This window comes from Psammomys obesus, unplaced genomic scaffold (assembly GCF_907164565.1).
Source record: "Psammomys obesus unplaced genomic scaffold, mPsaObe1.curated_primary_1811, whole genome shotgun sequence".
NCBI lineage: Eukaryota > Metazoa > Chordata > Mammalia > Rodentia > Muridae > Psammomys > Psammomys obesus.
This window is the reverse complement of record NW_026596039.1, coordinates 10,610,876-10,630,727: the sequence shown is the minus strand read 5'-3', so window position 1 is coordinate 10,630,727 and position 19,852 is coordinate 10,610,876. Positions and strand designations below refer to the sequence as shown.

General features: G+C 49.7%; 1 protein-coding gene across 1 annotated transcript in view; it reads left to right on the top strand.

Moving 5' to 3' along the window:
* Nucleotides 1–19,852, top strand: part of Zbtb16 (zinc finger and BTB domain containing 16) — a 183,295-nt gene that overhangs the window by 2,241 nt on the left and 161,202 nt on the right. The window contains exon 2 of the mRNA XM_055622230.1: nt 952–2,311. Within this exon, the coding sequence (XP_055478205.1) occupies nt 1,044–2,311 (1,268 nt within the window). The 5' untranslated portion in view covers nt 952–1,043. The remainder of the gene's footprint in view (nt 1–951; nt 2,312–19,852) is intronic.

The window sequence follows — 19,852 nt, the reverse complement described above, 5'->3', positions numbered from 1 at the left end:
AACACTCAAGGCTGTTGGGAACATACCCTCCTATAGTGTCTCTTTGCTTTCTCATTTTAGAGCGTTCTGTCTCATAGGTGCTTGTGGCAGGAAGGAAAAAAAGAGAGGCTGTGACATCTGGTATGATTGCATGTTAACACTCTGGCTAGTGCAAGCACACACTCTCACCGCCACACCCCTACACATCCTCTCCCCCTCCTTGGACAGTAACTTTGAGGAACTTGTAGGTAGAAATGACTCTAGCTAGAATGTGAGCTGTGTGTCTGTGTACACGCAAGCACGTGATGTTTGTCACAGTCTAAGAACCGGTCTGCCAATCCTTTGCAGCCCTGAACACAAGAGTGCAAGGCCAGAGGCCAAAGAAGGCACTGGACATTGGAGAGAAAGCATGACTTAGGAGAGGACGGCCTCATTGCTTGCAGATAGGAGGCCATCATCACATTTAGCAGCCCTGGCTAGATCTGAGTTGTCTCCTAAGGCCAGCTCAGTGAGGCAGAACTAGAAAAACTTTGAAGATGAGGGTTTGCCTATAGGGTTTTGACAGTAAAGCTGAATGCTTACACTGACTAAAGGAAGGGGTTAAAAACTCGTTACTTTTAAGTAAGTTTGTGTGTCTTGTGGTGGACTCTGATTTTACTAGGAAGGCTCTACTGAAAGGCTTAAAGAATGCCTGGGATTCACTGTAATCTTCATTTCACTTCATCCAGCGGATGCTACCGAGCAGTGGCATAAACTTAAGGGGAAGCATAACTTTCTTTTTGCTATCTGCACCCTGGGCTTGTTTGGAATGACTGATCATAGATTTCTAGGAAGCCCAGGCCCCTTCCGTTAAAACCCCCAGGAGCCTCTTGCTAGAGTGAAAGCATGCTGTAGTGTCCGAATTCTTATTCTTAGGGACACTGGGGATGTTGTCACTTACTCATCCCTTTCCTCTTCTCTTCCCTTCTCCAGTTCCCTCTGCTGTTGTAGAAGCCTCCCCTGCCCCACCTTGGCCCCAAGCAGAGAAGGAAAGAAAGCCCCATGCCTGAACCGAGGGGAGCATCATGGATCTGACAAAGATGGGTATGATCCAGCTGCAGAACCCTAGCCACCCTACAGGGCTGCTGTGCAAGGCCAATCAGATGCGTCTGGCCGGGACTTTGTGCGATGTGGTCATCATGGTGGACAGCCAGGAGTTCCATGCTCACCGGACGGTGCTAGCCTGCACCAGCAAGATGTTTGAGATTCTGTTCCACCGAAACAGCCAGCACTATACTCTGGACTTCCTCTCGCCAAAGACCTTCCAGCAGATCCTGGAGTATGCCTACACGGCCACGCTGCAGGCCAAGGCGGAGGACCTGGACGACCTGCTGTACGCAGCCGAGATCCTGGAGATTGAGTACCTAGAGGAGCAGTGCCTGAAGATCCTGGAGACCATCCAGGCATCGGATGACAATGACACAGAGGCCACCATGGCAGAGGGCGGGGGTGAAGAAGAAGAGGACCGCAAGGCTCGATACCTCAAGAACATCTTCATCTCGAAGCATTCCAGCGAGGAGAGCGGGTATGCCAGTGTGGCTGGACAGAGCCTCCCTGGGCCCATGGTGGACCAGAGCCCTTCAGTCTCCACCTCTTTTGGTCTTTCAGCCATGAGTCCTACCAAGGCAGCAGTGGACAGTTTGATGACCATAGGACAGTCTATCCTGCAAGGAACTCTTCAGCCACCTGCAGGACCCGAGGAGCCCACACTGGGAGGGGGTGGGCGCCACGCTGGGGTGGCTGAGGTGAAGGCAGAGATGATGCAGGTGGATGAAGCCCCTGGCCAGGACAGCCCTGGGACAGCCGAGTCCAGCCTCTCAGGAGGGATAGGGGACAAGCTTGAGGAAAGGAGCAAAGAGGGGCCTGGGACTCCCACTAGAGGCAGCGTCATCACCAGTGCCAGGGAGCTGCATTATGGGCGAGAGGAGAGTAGTGAGCAGCTCTCACCTTCGGTTGAAGCTAGCCAGGGACCTCCTGGACGACAGGAGCCCCTGGCACCCCCCGTGGAGAAGCATTTGGGCATCTACTCAGTGTTGCCCAACCACAAGGCCGATGCAGTGTTGAGCATGCCGTCTTCGGTGACCTCTGGTCTCCATGTGCAACCTGCCCTGGCCGTCTCCATGGACTTCAGCACCTATGGCGGCCTGCTGCCTCAGGGCTTCATCCAGAGAGAGCTGTTCAGCAAGCTGGGTGAGCTGGCTGTGGGCATGAAAGCTGAGAGCCGTCCCCTGGGGGAGCAGTGCAGCGTGTGTGGGGTCGAGCTTCCGGACAACGAGGCCGTGGAGCAGCACAGGTAAGTCCCTGCCCCAACCCTGCATCCGTGATGATCCTCTGGTCCTCATGGCTTTCCTTTATGCCGGGCCCATCCTGAATCTGAATTGACCTGACTTCTTTATGCACCTTGAAAACCAAAAACCAGAAACAAACCATTCTTTCCAATGTGGAGGCACAGGAGGGCACAGCTGTTTTCAGAGCACGGTGAGGAGAAACGGTGTCTATCCGTAGCATCAGGGGCCTCATGGGTGCAGCTTCTAGGCCCTCCTCTCTGTTTGGCTTTTGGGCTTCCATCTGGGTTTCCTGTGGTTTGGGCTACACTTTTATTTTGCCTGGAGTGACTGTTTAATAATAAAGTGGCGAGAAAAGGGGCAGGAAGTGGGGTTCAGGCTTGAGGGTCTCCTGTGACCAGGATGGAGCCATGTTATCAGGCTTCAGCTTTTCCTATCCCTCACTGGCCATAGTTTGTGCAGGGCCAGTCTGGTGTCCGCAGCCCTGGACAGTAGCGTGGGTTGGATGTTAAGTCCTGTACATACCTGTTGGTCCCAAAAGTCTGCTCTGGCCGGCACGCTGGGAGACAGAGAAGGCCTTCGTTAAATTCAGAGAGAAGGACACACAGAAGAGTTCTGGTCTTACAGCCTGTATATTCTCTTCTTATCCCATTTCTGATCACAAGGGCTAGCCTTGGCTGCCCTCTGGCTTCTGGTTTTTCCTCTGCAACCTCCCTTTTGAGTTCCTGTGACATGCTTGGTTTAGGACCAGTTTTCTCCTTGGAATTGAACATTTGTTACAATATCCCCAAGAACTAGGTAGTGTTTCTTTTACTTATACACAGGAAAATGCTGAGGAGTCCTGCCAAGGCAGAAAGATTCAAAGTAACGCTTAACCTCTCTTGCGTTGTGGTTTCTCACAGCAGTCCAGTGAAGAAGAGGATCCTTCCTGCAGAACAGGTGGGAAGCACTGACCAGTGCTGGTCAGAGAGGGCTTCAACAGTGGGTTTGCCTTTTCTGTTTGCCATAAGGTCATCGTTTTCACACCTCATCCCTGGGTCTGATGATTTGTGCTTATAAATCCGGGTTTCTTCTTGTTATGGATGTTAACCTTCTGCACAACTTTCGGTTGGCTGTTTTGCTGATCTTGGGGGGATTTTCCACTTTTGCCCACACTCTTCCCCCTCCTCTATTCCTGTGGCTCATTTAGGTAGGGGGACTTTGCGGGGTAGGAAACCGATATAATCACCTCTAGCTGCAGCTTGCTTCGAAGATGCCTGATCAGCTGCACCGAGTTGTACCTTATGGAAAGTGGCACTCAGCTAAAAAAAAAAAAAAAAAAAAAAGTAGGCATTTCCCCCAGTGCGTACAGAGAAAAACAACTGCGAATATTGTCTTCTTGGTACTTGGTTTGCTCAGAAGTAGACTGATGAAATTGATTTTGCTCATGCCTCCCTTAAGAGGAGCCCCCCCCCAAACCTTGACCAGATAGGTTTGTTACCTTCTCCGGATGTGGCCGTGCTGTGAAAAGTGGGGTACGATGGAAAGTCATTTTTTAAGGTCACTTTTGGGGTGAGTGAGTGAGGCTAGAGAGGCAGCTCTGTTGGTAATGCGCTTGCTATGTAAGTGGGAGAACCTGGGTTTGGATCCCTGGTTTGTATGTAAAAAGCCATGCACACCAGCCAAAAGCCAAGGTCAGCAGAACGCAGCTGTAATCCCAGCCCTGGGGAAGTAGAGATACAGATGGCTCTCTGGAACTCCCTGGCTTTTCAGCCTAGCCAAATCCAGAAGCTCCAGGTTCAGCAAGAGAGCTCATCTTAAAACAAAACAAAACAAAACATTGGAGAACAATTGAAGAAGATGCTTTAGTGTGATGTGTGGCTCCCACAAGCACACACATACATACAAATAACATACATACAAATAAAGTGCTTTTCTCTCCCTCTTCTTTTAAAGAATTTAACTTGCTTGAGACAAGGTTTTACTATGTAGCTCTAGCTAGTCTGGAACTGGCTATGTAGACCAGGCTAGGCTTGAACTCAGAGACGCCCACCTGCTTCTGTCTCTCTGGTGCTGGGATTATGGTTGTATACTACATGCCTGGCCTTTTTCTGGTTCTGCTCTTTTCAGAGCATTTCTTACAGAACCAAGAGTTTTCAGTGGTTCTGTCTACATAGTTTTCTTTCTACTCAAGAAGGCCACAAAAGATGTAACTGTCCCGAGAGTTCTGGATTCTCATGTGATGGGACCTTAGGAAATGAAGGTTGCCTTGAGCTGTATCTCGGGGGCCAGGATGGGAAAGCCAGCTATGTGCAGGAGTTAGCCTCCACAGTTGTTCTTTGAGCTTTCTGAGCGTTGATGCTGGTTTTTAGGGTTGATGCTGGTTGAAGTGACATTCAAAGTCACTGGGTCCGTGGCCACCATGGAGTCAACATGGTGGTGAAGAACTCACCCTCCTGTCGTCTGTGTTGTTTCAGCCTTGCTTCTCCATCTTACCATGGGCTCCAAGCTCTTAACGTGTGGGGTTCTGAGCATTCCTGTCCATCGGAGCCTGTGTGAGGTAGTGTAGGCTATGTCCCTATTCCCAGAAGCTTGTAACAATGAGGCTTGATTCTGCAGTCCTTGGTGCCACTCCACGGGGGCTGCTGAAGGGGAAAATGTGCTTTTGACTCAAGGTGGAAATGAGCCCTTCATCCTGAGCAGCTAGATCTAGTGCCAGACCCCTCTATGCTAAGCTGTGAGGTCCGAGGAAATCAAGAGAGGGGGAAGATACTCGCCTGTGCGCGTGCGCGTGTGTGTGTGTGTGTGTGTGTGTAGCCCTGGCTACCCCTGGATAGATTCCCTTTGTGGGAGGCCTTTCCTTTCCTCCCTCCAGGCACTAGGATTAATGTACCACCTCCCCATTTCCCACTGTTCTCTGTATATCACCCCCTCCCATCTATCAGCAATCTGAGAAATGTTCAGTGGAAGAAAAATCATCACAGCTACCAGTGCAAACAGGCAAGATAGAGAAATCAGATGCCAGGAAGCTGGAATTGGCTGGGATCCTAACAGGGATGACTATGATAGGGTACAGGCCGCAAGGTTCGTTTTATTTTAAGGCAGAAGGTTAGACTGTTGGTACAGATGAAGCACCTGACATTTATTCTTGCTTTGGGGAAGAATGGGCAGAGTGCAGAGAAACAAGGCCAGATTGTTGGTTATCGAATTGCATACATATGTCTCCCCATAACTTGATCCCAACCTGGGACGAGATGGGGCTGCCTCTTGCTGGACAGAGAGTGGTAATAAAAGTTAGTGGGATTATGTGTCATGATCCCTGTACCAAATGGCAGGGTATCAAAGATATACAGAAGGATGGATGGCTGGATGGGTGGGTGGATGGATGGATGGAAAGACCAGGCAGAGACACCACCTGGATAAATCAGGTGGACTTATTTAACTGACAGAACCCGAAGGAAGCTAGCTGGTGAGAAGACACGATCAATCAAGAGTCTTCTCTAATTTCTGGACCCCTGGGTCTTTTTCAGTAGGGCCCTAATAAAAGGAGAGTGTCTGGAGAGGGAGCCCTGTCAGGTTTTCTCTGAAAACCTGGAGCAGTTCTGCCTGTGGGTTGGCCTGGGTGTGGTCTAGGATCCAAGTCCCCTGGCTCAGATGTTCGTGATCATTCTCAACCTTCTGCAGTTGTCAGTGATACTACCTGAGCAACAGAGTTGGCTCGTGTGGAGACACGGTCCTCGTTTATGGCTGGGTCTGCCCAACTTCCAAGACAGCTTTTATTGTACGTCTGGCTCCTTGATGCTGTAGAGTTAGAGTGAGGCCTGTTTCTTCTCTAGTATAGGAGCCTCTGCTGGGTCAAATACTGAACCACCCTCAGGTCAGCTCAGTAGCTCTGTCGCATGGTGGGAAGTCCTATTTAGTTCTAGAAGGAGGCTCAGGTACTAAGGAATGGTCTTGGCTGGCTGGCTGAACCCACCAGTGTACAGCCCTTTCCAAAATCTTCCTGGGGCCAGCTTGAGCCATGCAGCTGGACCGTCAGTGCTCTGTTTGCTCAGCCTGGCCCCTCTTCACATGGCAGAGACTCCCGTTTTCAGTGAGGGAACATGCAGAGGTTCGATGGCCATTAGCGGCTTGTTTTGAGGTGAGATTTAGTGCAGCTTTGAACTCAGTGTCTGGCTGAGGATGACCTCCGTCTCATCTTGCTTCTACCTACCGAAGGCTGGGAATCACAGGTGTGCACCACCCCGCCCAGTTTTAGGTTGTGCCGAGGATCAGATGCAGGGCTTTGTGATGTGAGGAAAGTACTCTACCAACTAAGTACCTGCTTCCCCACCCTCCCTCCTACACTGTATCCCAGAGTGGCCTTGGACTCAGATGGTCCTGCCCCAGTTCTGGTTGCTGAGCTCTTCAGCCTGAGCTGCCATGCCTGACTTCCCAGCACCTCTGAGGTCACAGCTAGTTCTGTTTGGAGCAAGGTGGTAAGCTGTGTAGCGCTGAGAGCCACAGCAAGCCGTGTTAATAATGCCCACTATTCACAGCCAAGCACACCGACAGACTTTCTCTCCTAACCCTTCTGAAGAGGGAATGGGGGGGGGGCGGGGGAGGGAGGCTGACAGTCCTAGCTCTGTGATTAGGAGAAGCTCTGAGAGCTAAAAGGTTTTTGTGTAAGTTTGCAGCAAACTCATTTAGCAGCAAAAACTGATGCGAGGCTATATTTATCCTGCTTTATTTTGAATATTCATATGTTTTGCTGCAAAAAAATATTAATGTGTTTGATTACAGAGTGCTGCCCTAGATGCCACCGGAGCTGTTAAACACAGGTCCCAATGAGCCTAACATCTGCACAGTTCTGATTTCTGAAGCACCCAGGGGGTTTGCATAAGGAATCATGGGCCGGTATCAAGCCCCCGAGCTTAGAGATAAAGAAAAGATTTGAAGCAAGTAAGTGACTTGTTGATGGTCACACAGCTATAAACGGCTAGGGCCGAGCACTCTGCTTGCCTTCAACGGCTAGGGCCGAGCACTTTGCTTGCCTTCTACTTCATGAGCCTTGGGCACACTACAGCAGGCCTTATAAGAACATAGACAGTGATGTTCTGGCTCCCCTCCACCTGACCCAGTCTTTAGGTACCAGCACCTTCCCTGGCTGCCAGGGTTGGAGGCTTCAGCCATCTTCCTTGACGTCAGTTCTAAAGGTCAGGTGTATCCAGGCTTTGCTTGGTAGCTATTTACAGCTACTATGTCATTCACAGATTTGTCCCAATCCTGTTCAAACCCATTCCGTTTCCAGGAAGTATCCTTTTGGGGTGATGAATGATGCTGCTGGGCTCCTGGAAACCTGCTCTTCAGAGAAGTCTGTGGCTGTGAAGAGAAGATGATTTGCCAGGGTGTGTCCAGGGTTTTGTAGGCTGAGGCGCTGAGTTACCTGTGTTGTGGTCCCCCTTCCATCCCCAGCTTTCTTTTCTAACTTTGATGAATGCTTTTTGGGCTGTTGGTTAATTACATTTTATTCTATGGTTTTGGAATCAGCATTGTGGGATCAGACAGCCAAGATAGGGATCAGTTTGATTTCCCTTTGTCTGCACTGACTTGTGTTTTTTGGTGTTTCTTTTTCTTTCTTTCCTTTTTTCCTTCTTTCTTTCTTTATTTTTTCTTTTTTCTTTTTTTATGAGATAGGGTCTCACTGAACAGCTCTGGTTCTCCTGGAATTCACTATGTAGACCAGGCTGACCTTGAACTCACAGGAGATTTGCCTGCCTCTGCTTCCTAAATTCTTGGATTAAAGGCACGTGCAGCCTGCCCATCTTGCATTGACTTTCACCTTTTTAACTTACTTTTTAAACCTGCTCAGGGTTACTGAACCAAATGAGATCAGGAATGAACTCTTGAATGTTTCATAGCCCTGAATGTTACAGGGAAATTCCAGTGACTCTTCAAAATTTCTTATTCTAAATGGCTCAACCCAAATTCCACTTTTGATTTCTTGCTGATTTGGAAGAAAAGCATTTCCAGTCACTAACATGCATGTATGTTTGTATGTGTGTGTGTGTGTGTGTTGCGTGCATATTCGAGAGATGACTTGAAAACATATACAATTAAGAGTTCAAGTATAAGACTTAAAAGTCTCGCTTAATGACCATAGAGGTGAAAAGGTTCCATGATAACTGAAAGTTCTGTGTGATGTCTTATGTAAAAGTGGTGATTTTTCCATAGTGATTTTGCTAGAGAAGAGGAGTGTCACAGTGTTCGCTACCACCTCCAACTCCATGTTTTATACATAGGGAATGTGCTCATAGCATTGACTTGGTGTCACAGGGCTGATTTTATCACTTGCCGGCTGTGTGATTGAGGGTTGTGGTAGTTAACCTCTCCAGGCTGCCTGCTCATTTGTAAAATGGGAATAATAACGGGACCTGCTCAGGGGGTCATTGTAAGGGGCAGCCTGTAAATATTTGCCATGCCTGGAAATGCACGATGCCTGCGCTCTGTAGGTGTTTGCCGTTTGGTAGCCGTGGCCATTGTGCAGAAGGACAAGCCGGAGGTAGAGGCTTGCTCACAGTGTGCTAGCCATCCCAGCTACAGCTTCCCCGAGGCACTGCTCTCCAGCAGGGTCCACCCATGCCTTCAGCACTATAAAACCGCTGTCCTGAGCATGTGTTGGGGTGGTAGCAGACGATGTGTACCTCTGTCTTCCCGGGAAGTAGACTGATGCACTCTGGTGTCCCAGGGACACTTTGTCCCATTGACCCAGGGCCGTGCTGCTGCTGTCCAGTCCAAATGCAGAGCACAGACCTGGTGTCCAGTCTCCGTGCACAGGGCTTGGTGTGGAGCATTTTGGTGGAGGTGCAATGGGGCACACACATCTCCTTACTGCGGGGTGGTCTTGGGCTGGGCTCACATGAATGCTGGGTGCTGAGCAGGCTCCCTAGGGACCCTCCTCAGAGTGGTCAGGGACAGTACTTAATGCTTGTTACACAGCAGCTTCTGGGCTGAGTCCTTGGCTTAGCTCCTAGCCGGCCTGTAAGGAGGTGGGTGTTAGTCTCATATTCCCCATGGCCAAGAAAAGCCCAAGAGGTTAGTGGACTTGTCCATGGTAAGGAGGAAAGGGTGCCAGAATTGGTGCTTTAGTCTTATGATTCATTTTCCCTGAAGCTATGGTACCAGCTGTGTCCTCTCATTTCTCCTGGCCACTTCAGAGGCCAGTCACCTGCACGTGGCATAGTGGACAGGTGTTCAGGGGCCCAGACCACACAAATCCAGGAAACTAGGTGTCACATCTTACTGACAGAGCAACCAGCCATAGAGGTAGAACCCTGTTATGCTGACTAAAAAACAGAAAAACAGAGAAAGGGAGAGAAAAACACATTTTCAAAAATAAAAATTCTGCGCTGTGAATTCCATGCCAGCATAATCAGAAATCCCCCTTTCTACTGTTTCCCCTTAAAAGCCCCTGTGTCCTTATTATGCTGGCTCAGTCTGAAAAAAAAAAAAAGCTTCGGTTTTGCCTATGTGAGGCTTAACTCTGCAGCTGTGGGGAGGGGCTCCAGCCCTTTCTTGTTGGCGTGGAAACTTTGGCTAAAACTCCCCCAAATCCTGGATTGAGTCTCAGTTCTGAACTCACTTTCCACTCTGACCCTGAGACCTGATTTTCTTCAGTACGCACAGATTGTGTTCAGCATTATGGGAGGAAGGGTCCAAGTTCGGTAAGAGAAGGAACTTCCTGAAGCAGCACAGCATTGCCAAGGGAATTAACTAAAAGTCCTGGTCACAGATATTTTGATGAAGGGGTAAAAAAAAAAAAAATTAGTCTTTTTTTTTTTTTTCAATTCTTCACAGACAATAGGAGCCCTCAGGAAGTAAGGACATGAAACACCCCCATCAGACACGCTAAAAATAAGACCCGCACTCCCTGGAGCCATTATTTTTTTCAGAGGACAGGCTGGTAATATGCAGAAGCAAAAATGATTTAACTGGTAGCAGCAGAGATGGATGGAGAAGTTGCCTACCTACCTTTTCACTTCCCTTTTGACCCCAGCCTGATAGGGGAGCCACCAAGCCCCCTGTCATCCTCTCCTGGGCTAAGTGGATTAACGAAGGGTTGTGATCTTAATGCCATTAGGTCTGTTGGCACGAAGCTCCTTGCCATCATGAGAAGCAGATCTGGCCTAAACGTAATGGCCCTCTGGGTAATCCATCAAGCCTGAAGTACTGGGGAAGCATTACTAGTGTTAATTTCGGGGAGTCTTTTATGGTGACTGGGAAAAATGTGGATGGATGGTTGGGAATTTATTTATTTAAGACATTCAGCAGGTTAGCGGCTGCCAGGGGGCTACAGAGGCCACCCCCCTTCTCTCAAGGAAGGCCCCTCCTTAATCCCTGAAGCTGGGGCCTGATTACTTCCAGAGTTGGAGCCAGGACTTAGCAGGCTCTTGTTTCTCTCCGAGGTGCCTTATTAGGAGCACCTGGCATCATAAGCCTGTAATGGGAACCAGCGCTCTCCGCCTGCATGACCAGTGACAAGTCGCCCTGTCAGCCGGAGCTTGCCATGTGAGGAAGTTCTTATTAGCTTTATGGTCAGGAGGGCTTGTCCTGTTCAGGAAATGAATGTTGCCGCTAAAGGTCCCCGGCCCTGACCCCGGCAGTGTAACCTGTGCGGGCCGGGGAGACCCACTCAGGATGCTTGGGACGGCAGCCCCATTCTGGTTCTCGTCATTTGGAGAGAGGGGATCACTGTGGTGCGGTGTAGCCTTGAACTTTTGATTTATGCAGTGAGGGTAACTTAACCCTTTCTGAGCCTGGAGAGCTATGCAGTAATAGGACCCAGGGTGTGAGTCCTTGCGTGTGGAAGCCATTGTTTGTGTGTGGGTTTGTAACGTGGATGTTTGTGCACCTGTGTGCATGTGTGAGCGCATGTCTTTGAGTGTGCATGTGTGTGGGCCTGTGTGTAGTTGGGAAAGAAGACACATCACATACCAATGGACTCTCTGAGAGGGAGTGTTTTAGGATCTCCCTCTCTCTTTCCCCTCCTTCCTGCTCTACCTTCTCTCCTAGGTGTCCTGCAGTGGTTGGCTGTGGAGTGGTGCATGGGGAGAACATGGCGTGTGGAAGTGAGATCGGGCCTGAGTCCATGCCCTGCGAGCAGCTGTTCGAACAGGGCAGGGTTCCCAGCCACTTGCCTCTGGGTCAGCGGGAGGAAATTAGGAGCAGGCCTTTCTGGCATGGTGGCATCCTGGTCAGTGGGTGATGGTGCACACAGCACAGACACATAGCCCCGTGCAGGTGCTCATTGGCCCTGGGTCGTTGGTTTGAAAGGACCTACAGTGCCCTTTAATGTCTTCTTCATGAACTTAGGTTTATAGAATTAAAGAACAGTGTGTGTGTGTGTGTGTGTGTGTGTGTGTGTGTGTTTCTTTCAATACATCATATGCTCTTTTTTTTCCCCATCCCCTCATAGTTCAAAGCCCTTTCAACAAGGCCTCTCTGGTTGTCATATGCCCTCCTCCCTTGCCTGAGGGGAGAATGTTTCTAAATGCCATTTTTGCCAAGAACAGTGGCATCTGACCTCATTCTTAGGGGAAACTTCTGCCTGCTTCTTTTCGAGAAAAGATGTTTGTGAGTTGTCTGGCCAATGGACGCTCTGCTTGGTTGTTCCTGGTTTAAAGTCCTCTGGTGACAAAGGAATCCTGCACCTTGAGGGGAGTCCTATGAGGCGGGGCCTAGAAAAGAAGGGTCAGTGCAGGCAAACACCTTGGGAACTTTGCAGGTCTGTACTCTCTGTGTAGTATTGTTGATGGCAGCTCACAGATAAATACAAATAAGTGCTTTTCAAATTGTGGGGTTGAGGACAAAGAGAAATGACATACTGGCCAGACAAGTTGGGGCCATTAAGCACAGAGTCTTGGAGACCAAGACATGGGCCTGTTTCAGGGTGCACACACTGGAAGCAAACTGTCACTTCCTCTTAGAGTTTCCGTCTTCCTTTATATGGCAAAACTTCGAACATCTCACAAGTAGTTCCTGCACAGCTCAGAGAGGTGAAAGCTGCTTTGAAGGCCCTGGCCACATCAGGGATTGGAAAGGCTCAATGCAAAAGGGAAATCGTGACAGTTATGCTCTAAAATGATCTGCTAAATCAAGGCCCTGCTAACATTTGTGAATCTACCTCCCTGCACGCCCTCCCCCCGCCCCCGCTCCCTTGGCAGAAGGGCTGAAGATGCTACCTAAATGCAACGGGGAAGCTAAATCCAGTGACTCTAAAAACACGCTTTCCTTGAAGTTCTGTGTGGGAAAAACCAACTGAGCCCGGGACGGCTGTAGACTCTGTAGGGCTTCCAGCACAGTGGGTTTCCGGGCCATCACTCACTTTTTCATAATTATCTTCTATTTTACTTTCTGTGTCCTGACAGCTATGAGTGTTTTTTTTTTTTCTCCTTTTTGCCAAGTTGCAGATAAATACCACCCCCCTCAAGCCAGATTCGGTGGTGTTGGGGGGGTGGTGCAGACCAGAACACATCTTGGCATTCCTTCTCGCAAAAGTGAAAAATATCTCTGTTTGCAGTTAATTTTAGTGGCCAGCAGATCATGTTAACTGGGTGTAATTACTTCCAGATATGGCCGAGGGTTTTGTGTGTTGAGATGAAGGGTCTGGTAAGTGCTCACTTCCTGTGTAAATTAGCCTCTTCCATTCTGTCTTTCATTCTGGCCAGCCCTGGATTGTGTCATTCTCCCGCTTTCCCCCTCCCAGCCTGCAGCCCTCGGGGTGAGACTGCTTGTCCTGTCCCTCTGAATGCAATTCTTTTGTCACCTAGAGACACCGGCCTCTCCGAGTTTGCACTTGGAATAAGAAGGGTTTTAAGAGGCACTGACCAGTGCCCTGGCTGCCTCTGTCCCACAGAGAGGCCCTGAGAGTATCTCTGAGTTACATGGATTGCGTCTTAGAAATCAGGACTGTGTATGTGTGTGCTCATGTACTCTTGTGTATGGGTGCACGTGTGTCTACATTTGTATATGAATGTGCATATGTGTGTGTGTGTGTGTGTGTGCGCACATGTGTATGGGTGTGCATATGGGTACGTGTGTGTGCATGTCAGATGTTAGCCTTGGGTTCCTCAGGCTCCCTCCGCTTTTAGTTTCCTTTGGGTCAGGGTCTCTCAATGGCATGGAACTCCCTGGCTAGTTAGACTGGCTGTCCAGCAGGCCCTAGGGATTTGTCTGATTCCATCTCCCCAGTGCTGGGATTATAAGGCTCCACTGCCACATCGGACGTTTAACTTGGATGCTTGTGATGGAACTCAGATCCTCGTGCTTGCACAGCATGCTCTTTTCTGGATATCCCCTTATTTTTAGTGTGTGTGTGTGTGTATCCCCTGTCTGTCTGTCTTTCTGACAAGGTCTCACTATATATTTCTGATGGTCCTGGGACTCGATGTGTAGACCAGGATGACTTAGGACTCACGCCTGCTTCTGCCTCCTGAGTGCTAGGATTAGAGGTGTGTGCCACCATGCCCAGAAGAACCTTAATCCTTTTACTACTTCTATCTCAGCAAACAGGGCATCTGACAGGTCAGGAGTCTCAGAAAAATGACATGGCTATTTCCAGATAGTGAAGCTATAGCCATAGAGAGGACTTACATAAGTGTCATGTGAAGCCATTAATCTTGATAAAGCTGTGGGGGGGGGGGCATTCCACATATGCACAGACCCCTGCAAGAAAGGGAGGGGAAACCCCCAAGCAATTTCTGCCAAGTTGTCTGGGTCCCCAGGTTCGGAATGGAGGGGAAGGACATTCAATGCAAGTTCGCCTAAACTCTACTTCTGCTCTGTGGCCAGCATTCTTGGTGCTGTTTGCTTAAGAGGTGACTGTTTATCATCCTCCATCCGCTCTACTGATAACCCCTGTGGTCCCTGGAACAATCTAGTAGGAGCAGATGGCTTGATAAGGGCCACCTTTCTCAGTCTGTGAAGATAAACTGTGGGGGGTCAGGTGAGGGGTGGTGAGTTAGGCAGTGGGGAACCAGCGGAGGCCATCAGATGGGGTGCAGTTGCAGGGAATAGCTTGGAGGAAGAGACCATGGTTGTGTTGGGTGGCTGCATTGATCTGATGGTGTCCCATCTTCCTTCCCTCACCGCCTTACTCCTGCTTCATAGAGACGTTTAGAGACTCAGATACATGCTCATATCAAAGTGAGTAGAGTGGGATTGGCCATTTTTGCCTCTTACGGTCCTACCTTCTCCCCCCAGTCTTAAAAGCTACTAAAATGATGTCAGCCTGAGGTCCTGTACCTATCCCCATTATGTTGTTCTTGCTGAAACCATCTAGGTAAAGGAAAAACTTCTGACCCTATCAGCTGGTCAATAAGCTGCCTGATACTCAAACAAAAGAGTTTGGACTGGCTGCTAAAGGCAGGTACCCAGCTGATAGCTTTGTTTTGATGTCCTTGTAGTGTTTGCAGATCACGGAGTGGGCTATTTAGAGTGGGGGTATCCATGAGGGCATCCGTAGTGGGAAGCACAAAGTTCAAGAGATGCGGAGATAGAGCAGTGCAGTAGGGCATGGGGCGTGTGTGTGTGTGTGTGTGTGTGTGTGTGTGTGTGTGTGTGTGGTGGGGGGGGTCAGGGGGCAGGGCCTTGATCAGAAGAGAGATTTTTCTGGAAGGTGTGGCAGTGTTAATTTTTAGTCACTGTTGAGTTGGTGACAAGAATGTAAGCTTTAGGGAGAGGTATGACGGCTGAGAAGGCAAGTGCTAAGATTTGCCTTGGACAGGCTGCACAGGCTCTTTTTGTCTACAGCCTGGAGGATGTGCCTCAAATGCTCAGTGCAGTGAAGGTTCTGGTTGAACTGGAGCTTTAGCGTTACAGAGCTGGGCTCCTTGGATGCTGCTGTTTTGGGACAAGGGAGAGGCTGTGACAGGAAGCAGTGGTATTGTGACTGAATGGTGTCAGCCCTGTGCTTAGCAGCCATCAGGTTAGATCATAGGGGATCATGGAAGCGCATCAGGAATGTGAAGGTTCCTGTGTGGGCTGAGGCTGAGGCTGAGGCTCGGTTGATAGAATGATTGTCTAGCATACGTGAGGCCCTGGGTTCAATCCCCAGCTCTCCACAAACCCCAGTGCAATGGTGCATGGTTACAGTCCTAGCAGGTGGGAGGTGGAGGAAGGAGGTGGAGGAGAGCCTTAGGTTACATAGTGAGTTAGAGGCCACATTAGATCTTGCCTCAAACAAAACAAAACAGAAACCCCAAACAATGGTAAAGCAAGCAAGCAAGCAACCAACCAACCAACCAAATAAAGGTCTTTGCAGAAAGCTAGTATTGAAAAGAGGCCATATTTATTATGAAAGTCTGAACCCAGCAATGCTGCTGCCACCCATGATGCTTGGGATAGCTGTAGAACTTGAAGTCTGCCACTGCATTCTTTTGCCTTGCATTTTTGGGAGGGTGGCCGGGACTTTAGGCAATGATGACTCCTGGAAACCAATGTGAGTAATGCACAGTGGGGTGGTGGGGTTTCCTGGGAAGCCAGGATCTGAAAGGAGTTCAACCCCTTCACTTCACTTCTCAGCTAGGGAGTGGATGAGTCCAAAGAGCCTATGACTTCACCTGCTGTGGCTGTGTTTCCATTGTGACGACCTTCCCTGGCCAAGACCTCTCTGTTCTACTGTAGTAGTGTTTCTGCATTTGTGGGTCAGCCTCCTGTGAGTTGGGGTTCCTGAGAATTCACATTGAAACACACACACACACACACACACACACACACACACACACACACACTGCAACTTGAGCATCTCTAAGTAAAGGTCAGAGCTGGAGATAATGCATTAAGATTTGTTTTTAAAAATATCGTAAGGCAGGTACAGAGCCTGGTTTTGAATCGTGATTGCACCTTTGGGGAGGTTCCAGAAGGCTACGGAGCACATGTGTTCAAATTCCAGGCTGGCAGCCAGCACAGACTCTGCAGTATCAGTTCCCTTTCCTTACAGGGTTATTTTCTTGAGCCCTGATATCAGGGTTGGGGGCTCTTTGCCTCCCCTCTGTCCTAGGACAGCGGCAGAAAGCAACCCTTCCAAACACACCCTAGGGCTGGCTGTCCTGTCTAGCTCTGCAGTGACCCAGCAGTCTGGCTGGGCCTGTGCTCAGCCTGTATGCCCCCCCCCCACTGCATTATTTATAGTAAACCTCATGAGCACAGAGTGCTAAAGCGGAAGGGTGAGTCACCCATTGAAACCATCGATGACATAAAAACAAGCAAAATGCTTACTGTGTGTTTTGTGCAGTATTTCAGGGCAGGTTGTGCTAATTTGAACACTCCCAAACTGGATCTGTGAAAGTGTACATGTGAGGGGAAAGTTCAGTGGAGGGAAGCTGGCTATGAAAATCTGCCTCGGTGGCTGCCCTCTGTCCTCTGCTGCCCTGGGCTCTCTCTTCATGTTTCACCAAGAGGCATGCTGGTCCCTTGCTTGGGGTCCCCTGTATTTTTGGAGGGTTAAGGGTGCTTTGGAGGGTTATAGGGTGCCCAGGTGTTTGGGGTGACTAAGAATTGTGATAGCATGTTAGGGTTGGCAGGGCCTTAGGGAGCCTTTATTTCAAACTGTTCATTTAGGGTGGAGTTACTGAGTTAGAGGATGGCTCTGTGATTTAGCCAGGACCACACAGCAAGCTGGTGGCCGAAGTAGGACCACAAAGTAGGGCTGTTACCCTCCAGCTACTTTAATTCCTTCTTTATAACCCTGCTAGGAACTGCCCAGGCCTGCTTCCCACTTCATACTCGAATCTGACTTGAGAACTACTGCAAACCTCTGTCAAGGAGCAGGGGTCATGTGTGTTTTGGCATAGGGACTTGGGTTTGCCTCTTCCCCCTAGTCGCTTTTCTGCCGGCCTGGGTTGACCGAAGGTGATGTCTGTGTTGAGGGTGTTGAGATGCCAGGATGGCTAAGACAAGGAGAGGGCTTGCCTGTGAGATTAGAATTTGAGCAGAGTTAAAAGTACTTGGAGACCCCTAGCAGCGGTGTTGGTTGCACGCCTTTAATTCCAGCCACGTGGGAGGCAGAGGCAGGTGGATCTCTGTGAGTTCAAGGCCAGCCTGGTCTACAGAGGGAGTTCCAGGGCAGCCAGGGCTATGCACAGAGAAACCCTGTCTCAAAATATAAAAACAAAAAGTACTCAGAGTGTGTGTTCGTGTTTCTGATAGAGTGGAAGGTAATGAAGTGATGGCGTGGGAGAGCATGTATAGTCAAATGAGTTGGCTTCCTACCCAAGGCTCGTTTGTAAAAATGCACTGAGTTTGCATTGTCTTCCTCTTCAGGCTGATAAGGCTGCGCCCCCTCAGGGGGAAGGTCATCAAAGAGCCAGCCACTGAGTTCATGTCAGAGACAATCCATTTTCCCCTTACTTGGGAACCCCCTTGGACACTGAGCTGCCATGAGCTTCATCTGTGTAGGGGTTCTAGGTAATCTCCATGAATGGTCCTTGGTTGGAGTATCAGTCTCAGAAAAGATCCCTGGGCCAAGATTTTTTGGTTCTGTTGCTCTCCTTGTCGTGCTCCAGTCCCCAGGAGGACTTCTTCATCAGTGGACTGGGGGAGGAGTGTGAGAGAAGAGGGTGGGAGAGTAGGATTGGGAGGGAAGGAGGGAGGAAGCTACAGCTGGGATACAAAGTGAATAAATTGTAATAAATTAAGAGATTAAGTGGACCTTGTAAGAAAGTCATTTGTAGTGCTAACTGGCAAAAGACATTCACCCAGTAGCCATACCCTGTAACTGTTGTATGGTAAAGATAGGCAGTGCCGGGATCCTGGATAGTGTGGCATTTGAGTGGGCTGTTGAAGGACGAGTTGAGTTCTGGGCGTGGTGGCTGTCCCCCATAATCCCAGCACTTGGGCAGTTAGGGTGTGAGGATACGTGGCTACTAAGTGTGACCCTGTCTCAGCTGCCTCTTTAAACCCCAAAGTAGCATGTTCCTGTGCAGCCCTGGCTGTCCTAGAACTCACTCTGTAGACCAGGTTGTCCTTGAACTCAGAGATCCACCTGCCTCTGCTTTCTGAAGGTAGGATTAAAGGCGTTTACTGCCTTGTCTGGCATCCAAAAATAAGACTTACAGATGAAAACAGAAAGTGGGAACATGTGGTCAGATCCAGGAGGCAGAGTAGGAAGTCTCTCTTGTGCCAGGGCTGAGGGTTCATCCATGCTAGGGGCGAGGTTGGCAGCCCCTGGGCCTGCCCTAAATGTTGGACCAGGCCTAGAGAAAGCAGAGTATGGAGAGGATAACAGAGTTTAGTAGGCCTAAGTTCAGAGTCTGACCCTTGCGGACACAGAAGGCCCTGAGTCCCCTCAGTGGAGGATTCAGAAGATTTCACAATCTGAAATCATGCACTTAGCATCACTGCGGGACACAGGGAGTGGTGTCATTGTTCAGTACATGTAACTGTTCCTTGGTTTGGGCTATATCCTGGGATAACTGGGAACCTTGGGAGTTGTTTTGAGAAGGAGCCTGACCAGAACCCCACACTAATGTCACCTCCCCTGAGCGTGCCTTTTACTGTCCCCAGTCTCTTTTCTGTCTTATAAAGTCGGTCTGAAAAGGAGCTTTGAGGGTGACTGATGGTCCCTAAGGAGTGTTCCTCCGTGTCTCCTTCCTGGCACTCCACCAGTGAAAGACAAAATAGACCCTCATCCTCTCATCTCTGTGGGCAGAGAGCCAAGGAACTCTAGGGAAGAGGGCTTCAACCTGCAGGATCAGAGAAGTGGTACGGTGACGTGGGTCCCCAGACTGTTACCGGTCTCCTTGACTCGCTTTTAATAGCAATGTGAGGGCCTAAAGTTAGGCTAACGGTCAATCAAGCCTCACTTCTCGCCTGCCCTGACAGCAGGGCAGAGCTAGCGGCTATCTCTCACAGGCCATCCTAGGCTGTGGTTGTCACACCATGCAGTGTCTGCAAACTGACAGTGGCCAGGGGAGATAAGGGCCCCCGTTGTGTAATGAGACCCATGGGCTGTTTGCCCGATGGATCTGGCCCCAGGGTAACTGCTAACCTCAACGGAGGGGCGGCTGGCTTGGCAGCACCCAGGCCCTTCGCCTACTTGCCGGGGCCTTTTTGTGGTTGGATAAAGGAAGCTCATGTAGGCCGCCTGCAGTGTGGAGGCCTGGCCCACAGCACTGGCAAGGCTCTCTTCTTTGTCTTTCTTTTGTTGTCGATTGTTGATGTTGAGAGAGACAGACAGACACACAGAGAGACAGACACAGAGAGGAACAGAGAGACAGAGAGACAGAGAGAAACAGCCCAAAAGGGGACCACAGTCTGTCTGGGTATCTCCCACTCCATTTTAGCAGGAAATAAAATGAATGGTACAAGCTGGGAGCCCTGTGTCCTTGAAACTTGGGAACCCTGGCTGGAAAAGAAGCATGGCTGAAGTCTCTAGAACCAGCAGCTGCTTACAGGAGCAGCAGAGGGGGCTGTGTTGCTATTTCCTCCCTCTTTTCATCCCTCGAAGCATAGGTGGGCTCCCGTGTATGTCCTTTGCCTTTTAGGAGTGACAGAGCCCAGACTCTTGGCTTCTGGTGTGTCCTGTGGTCCTC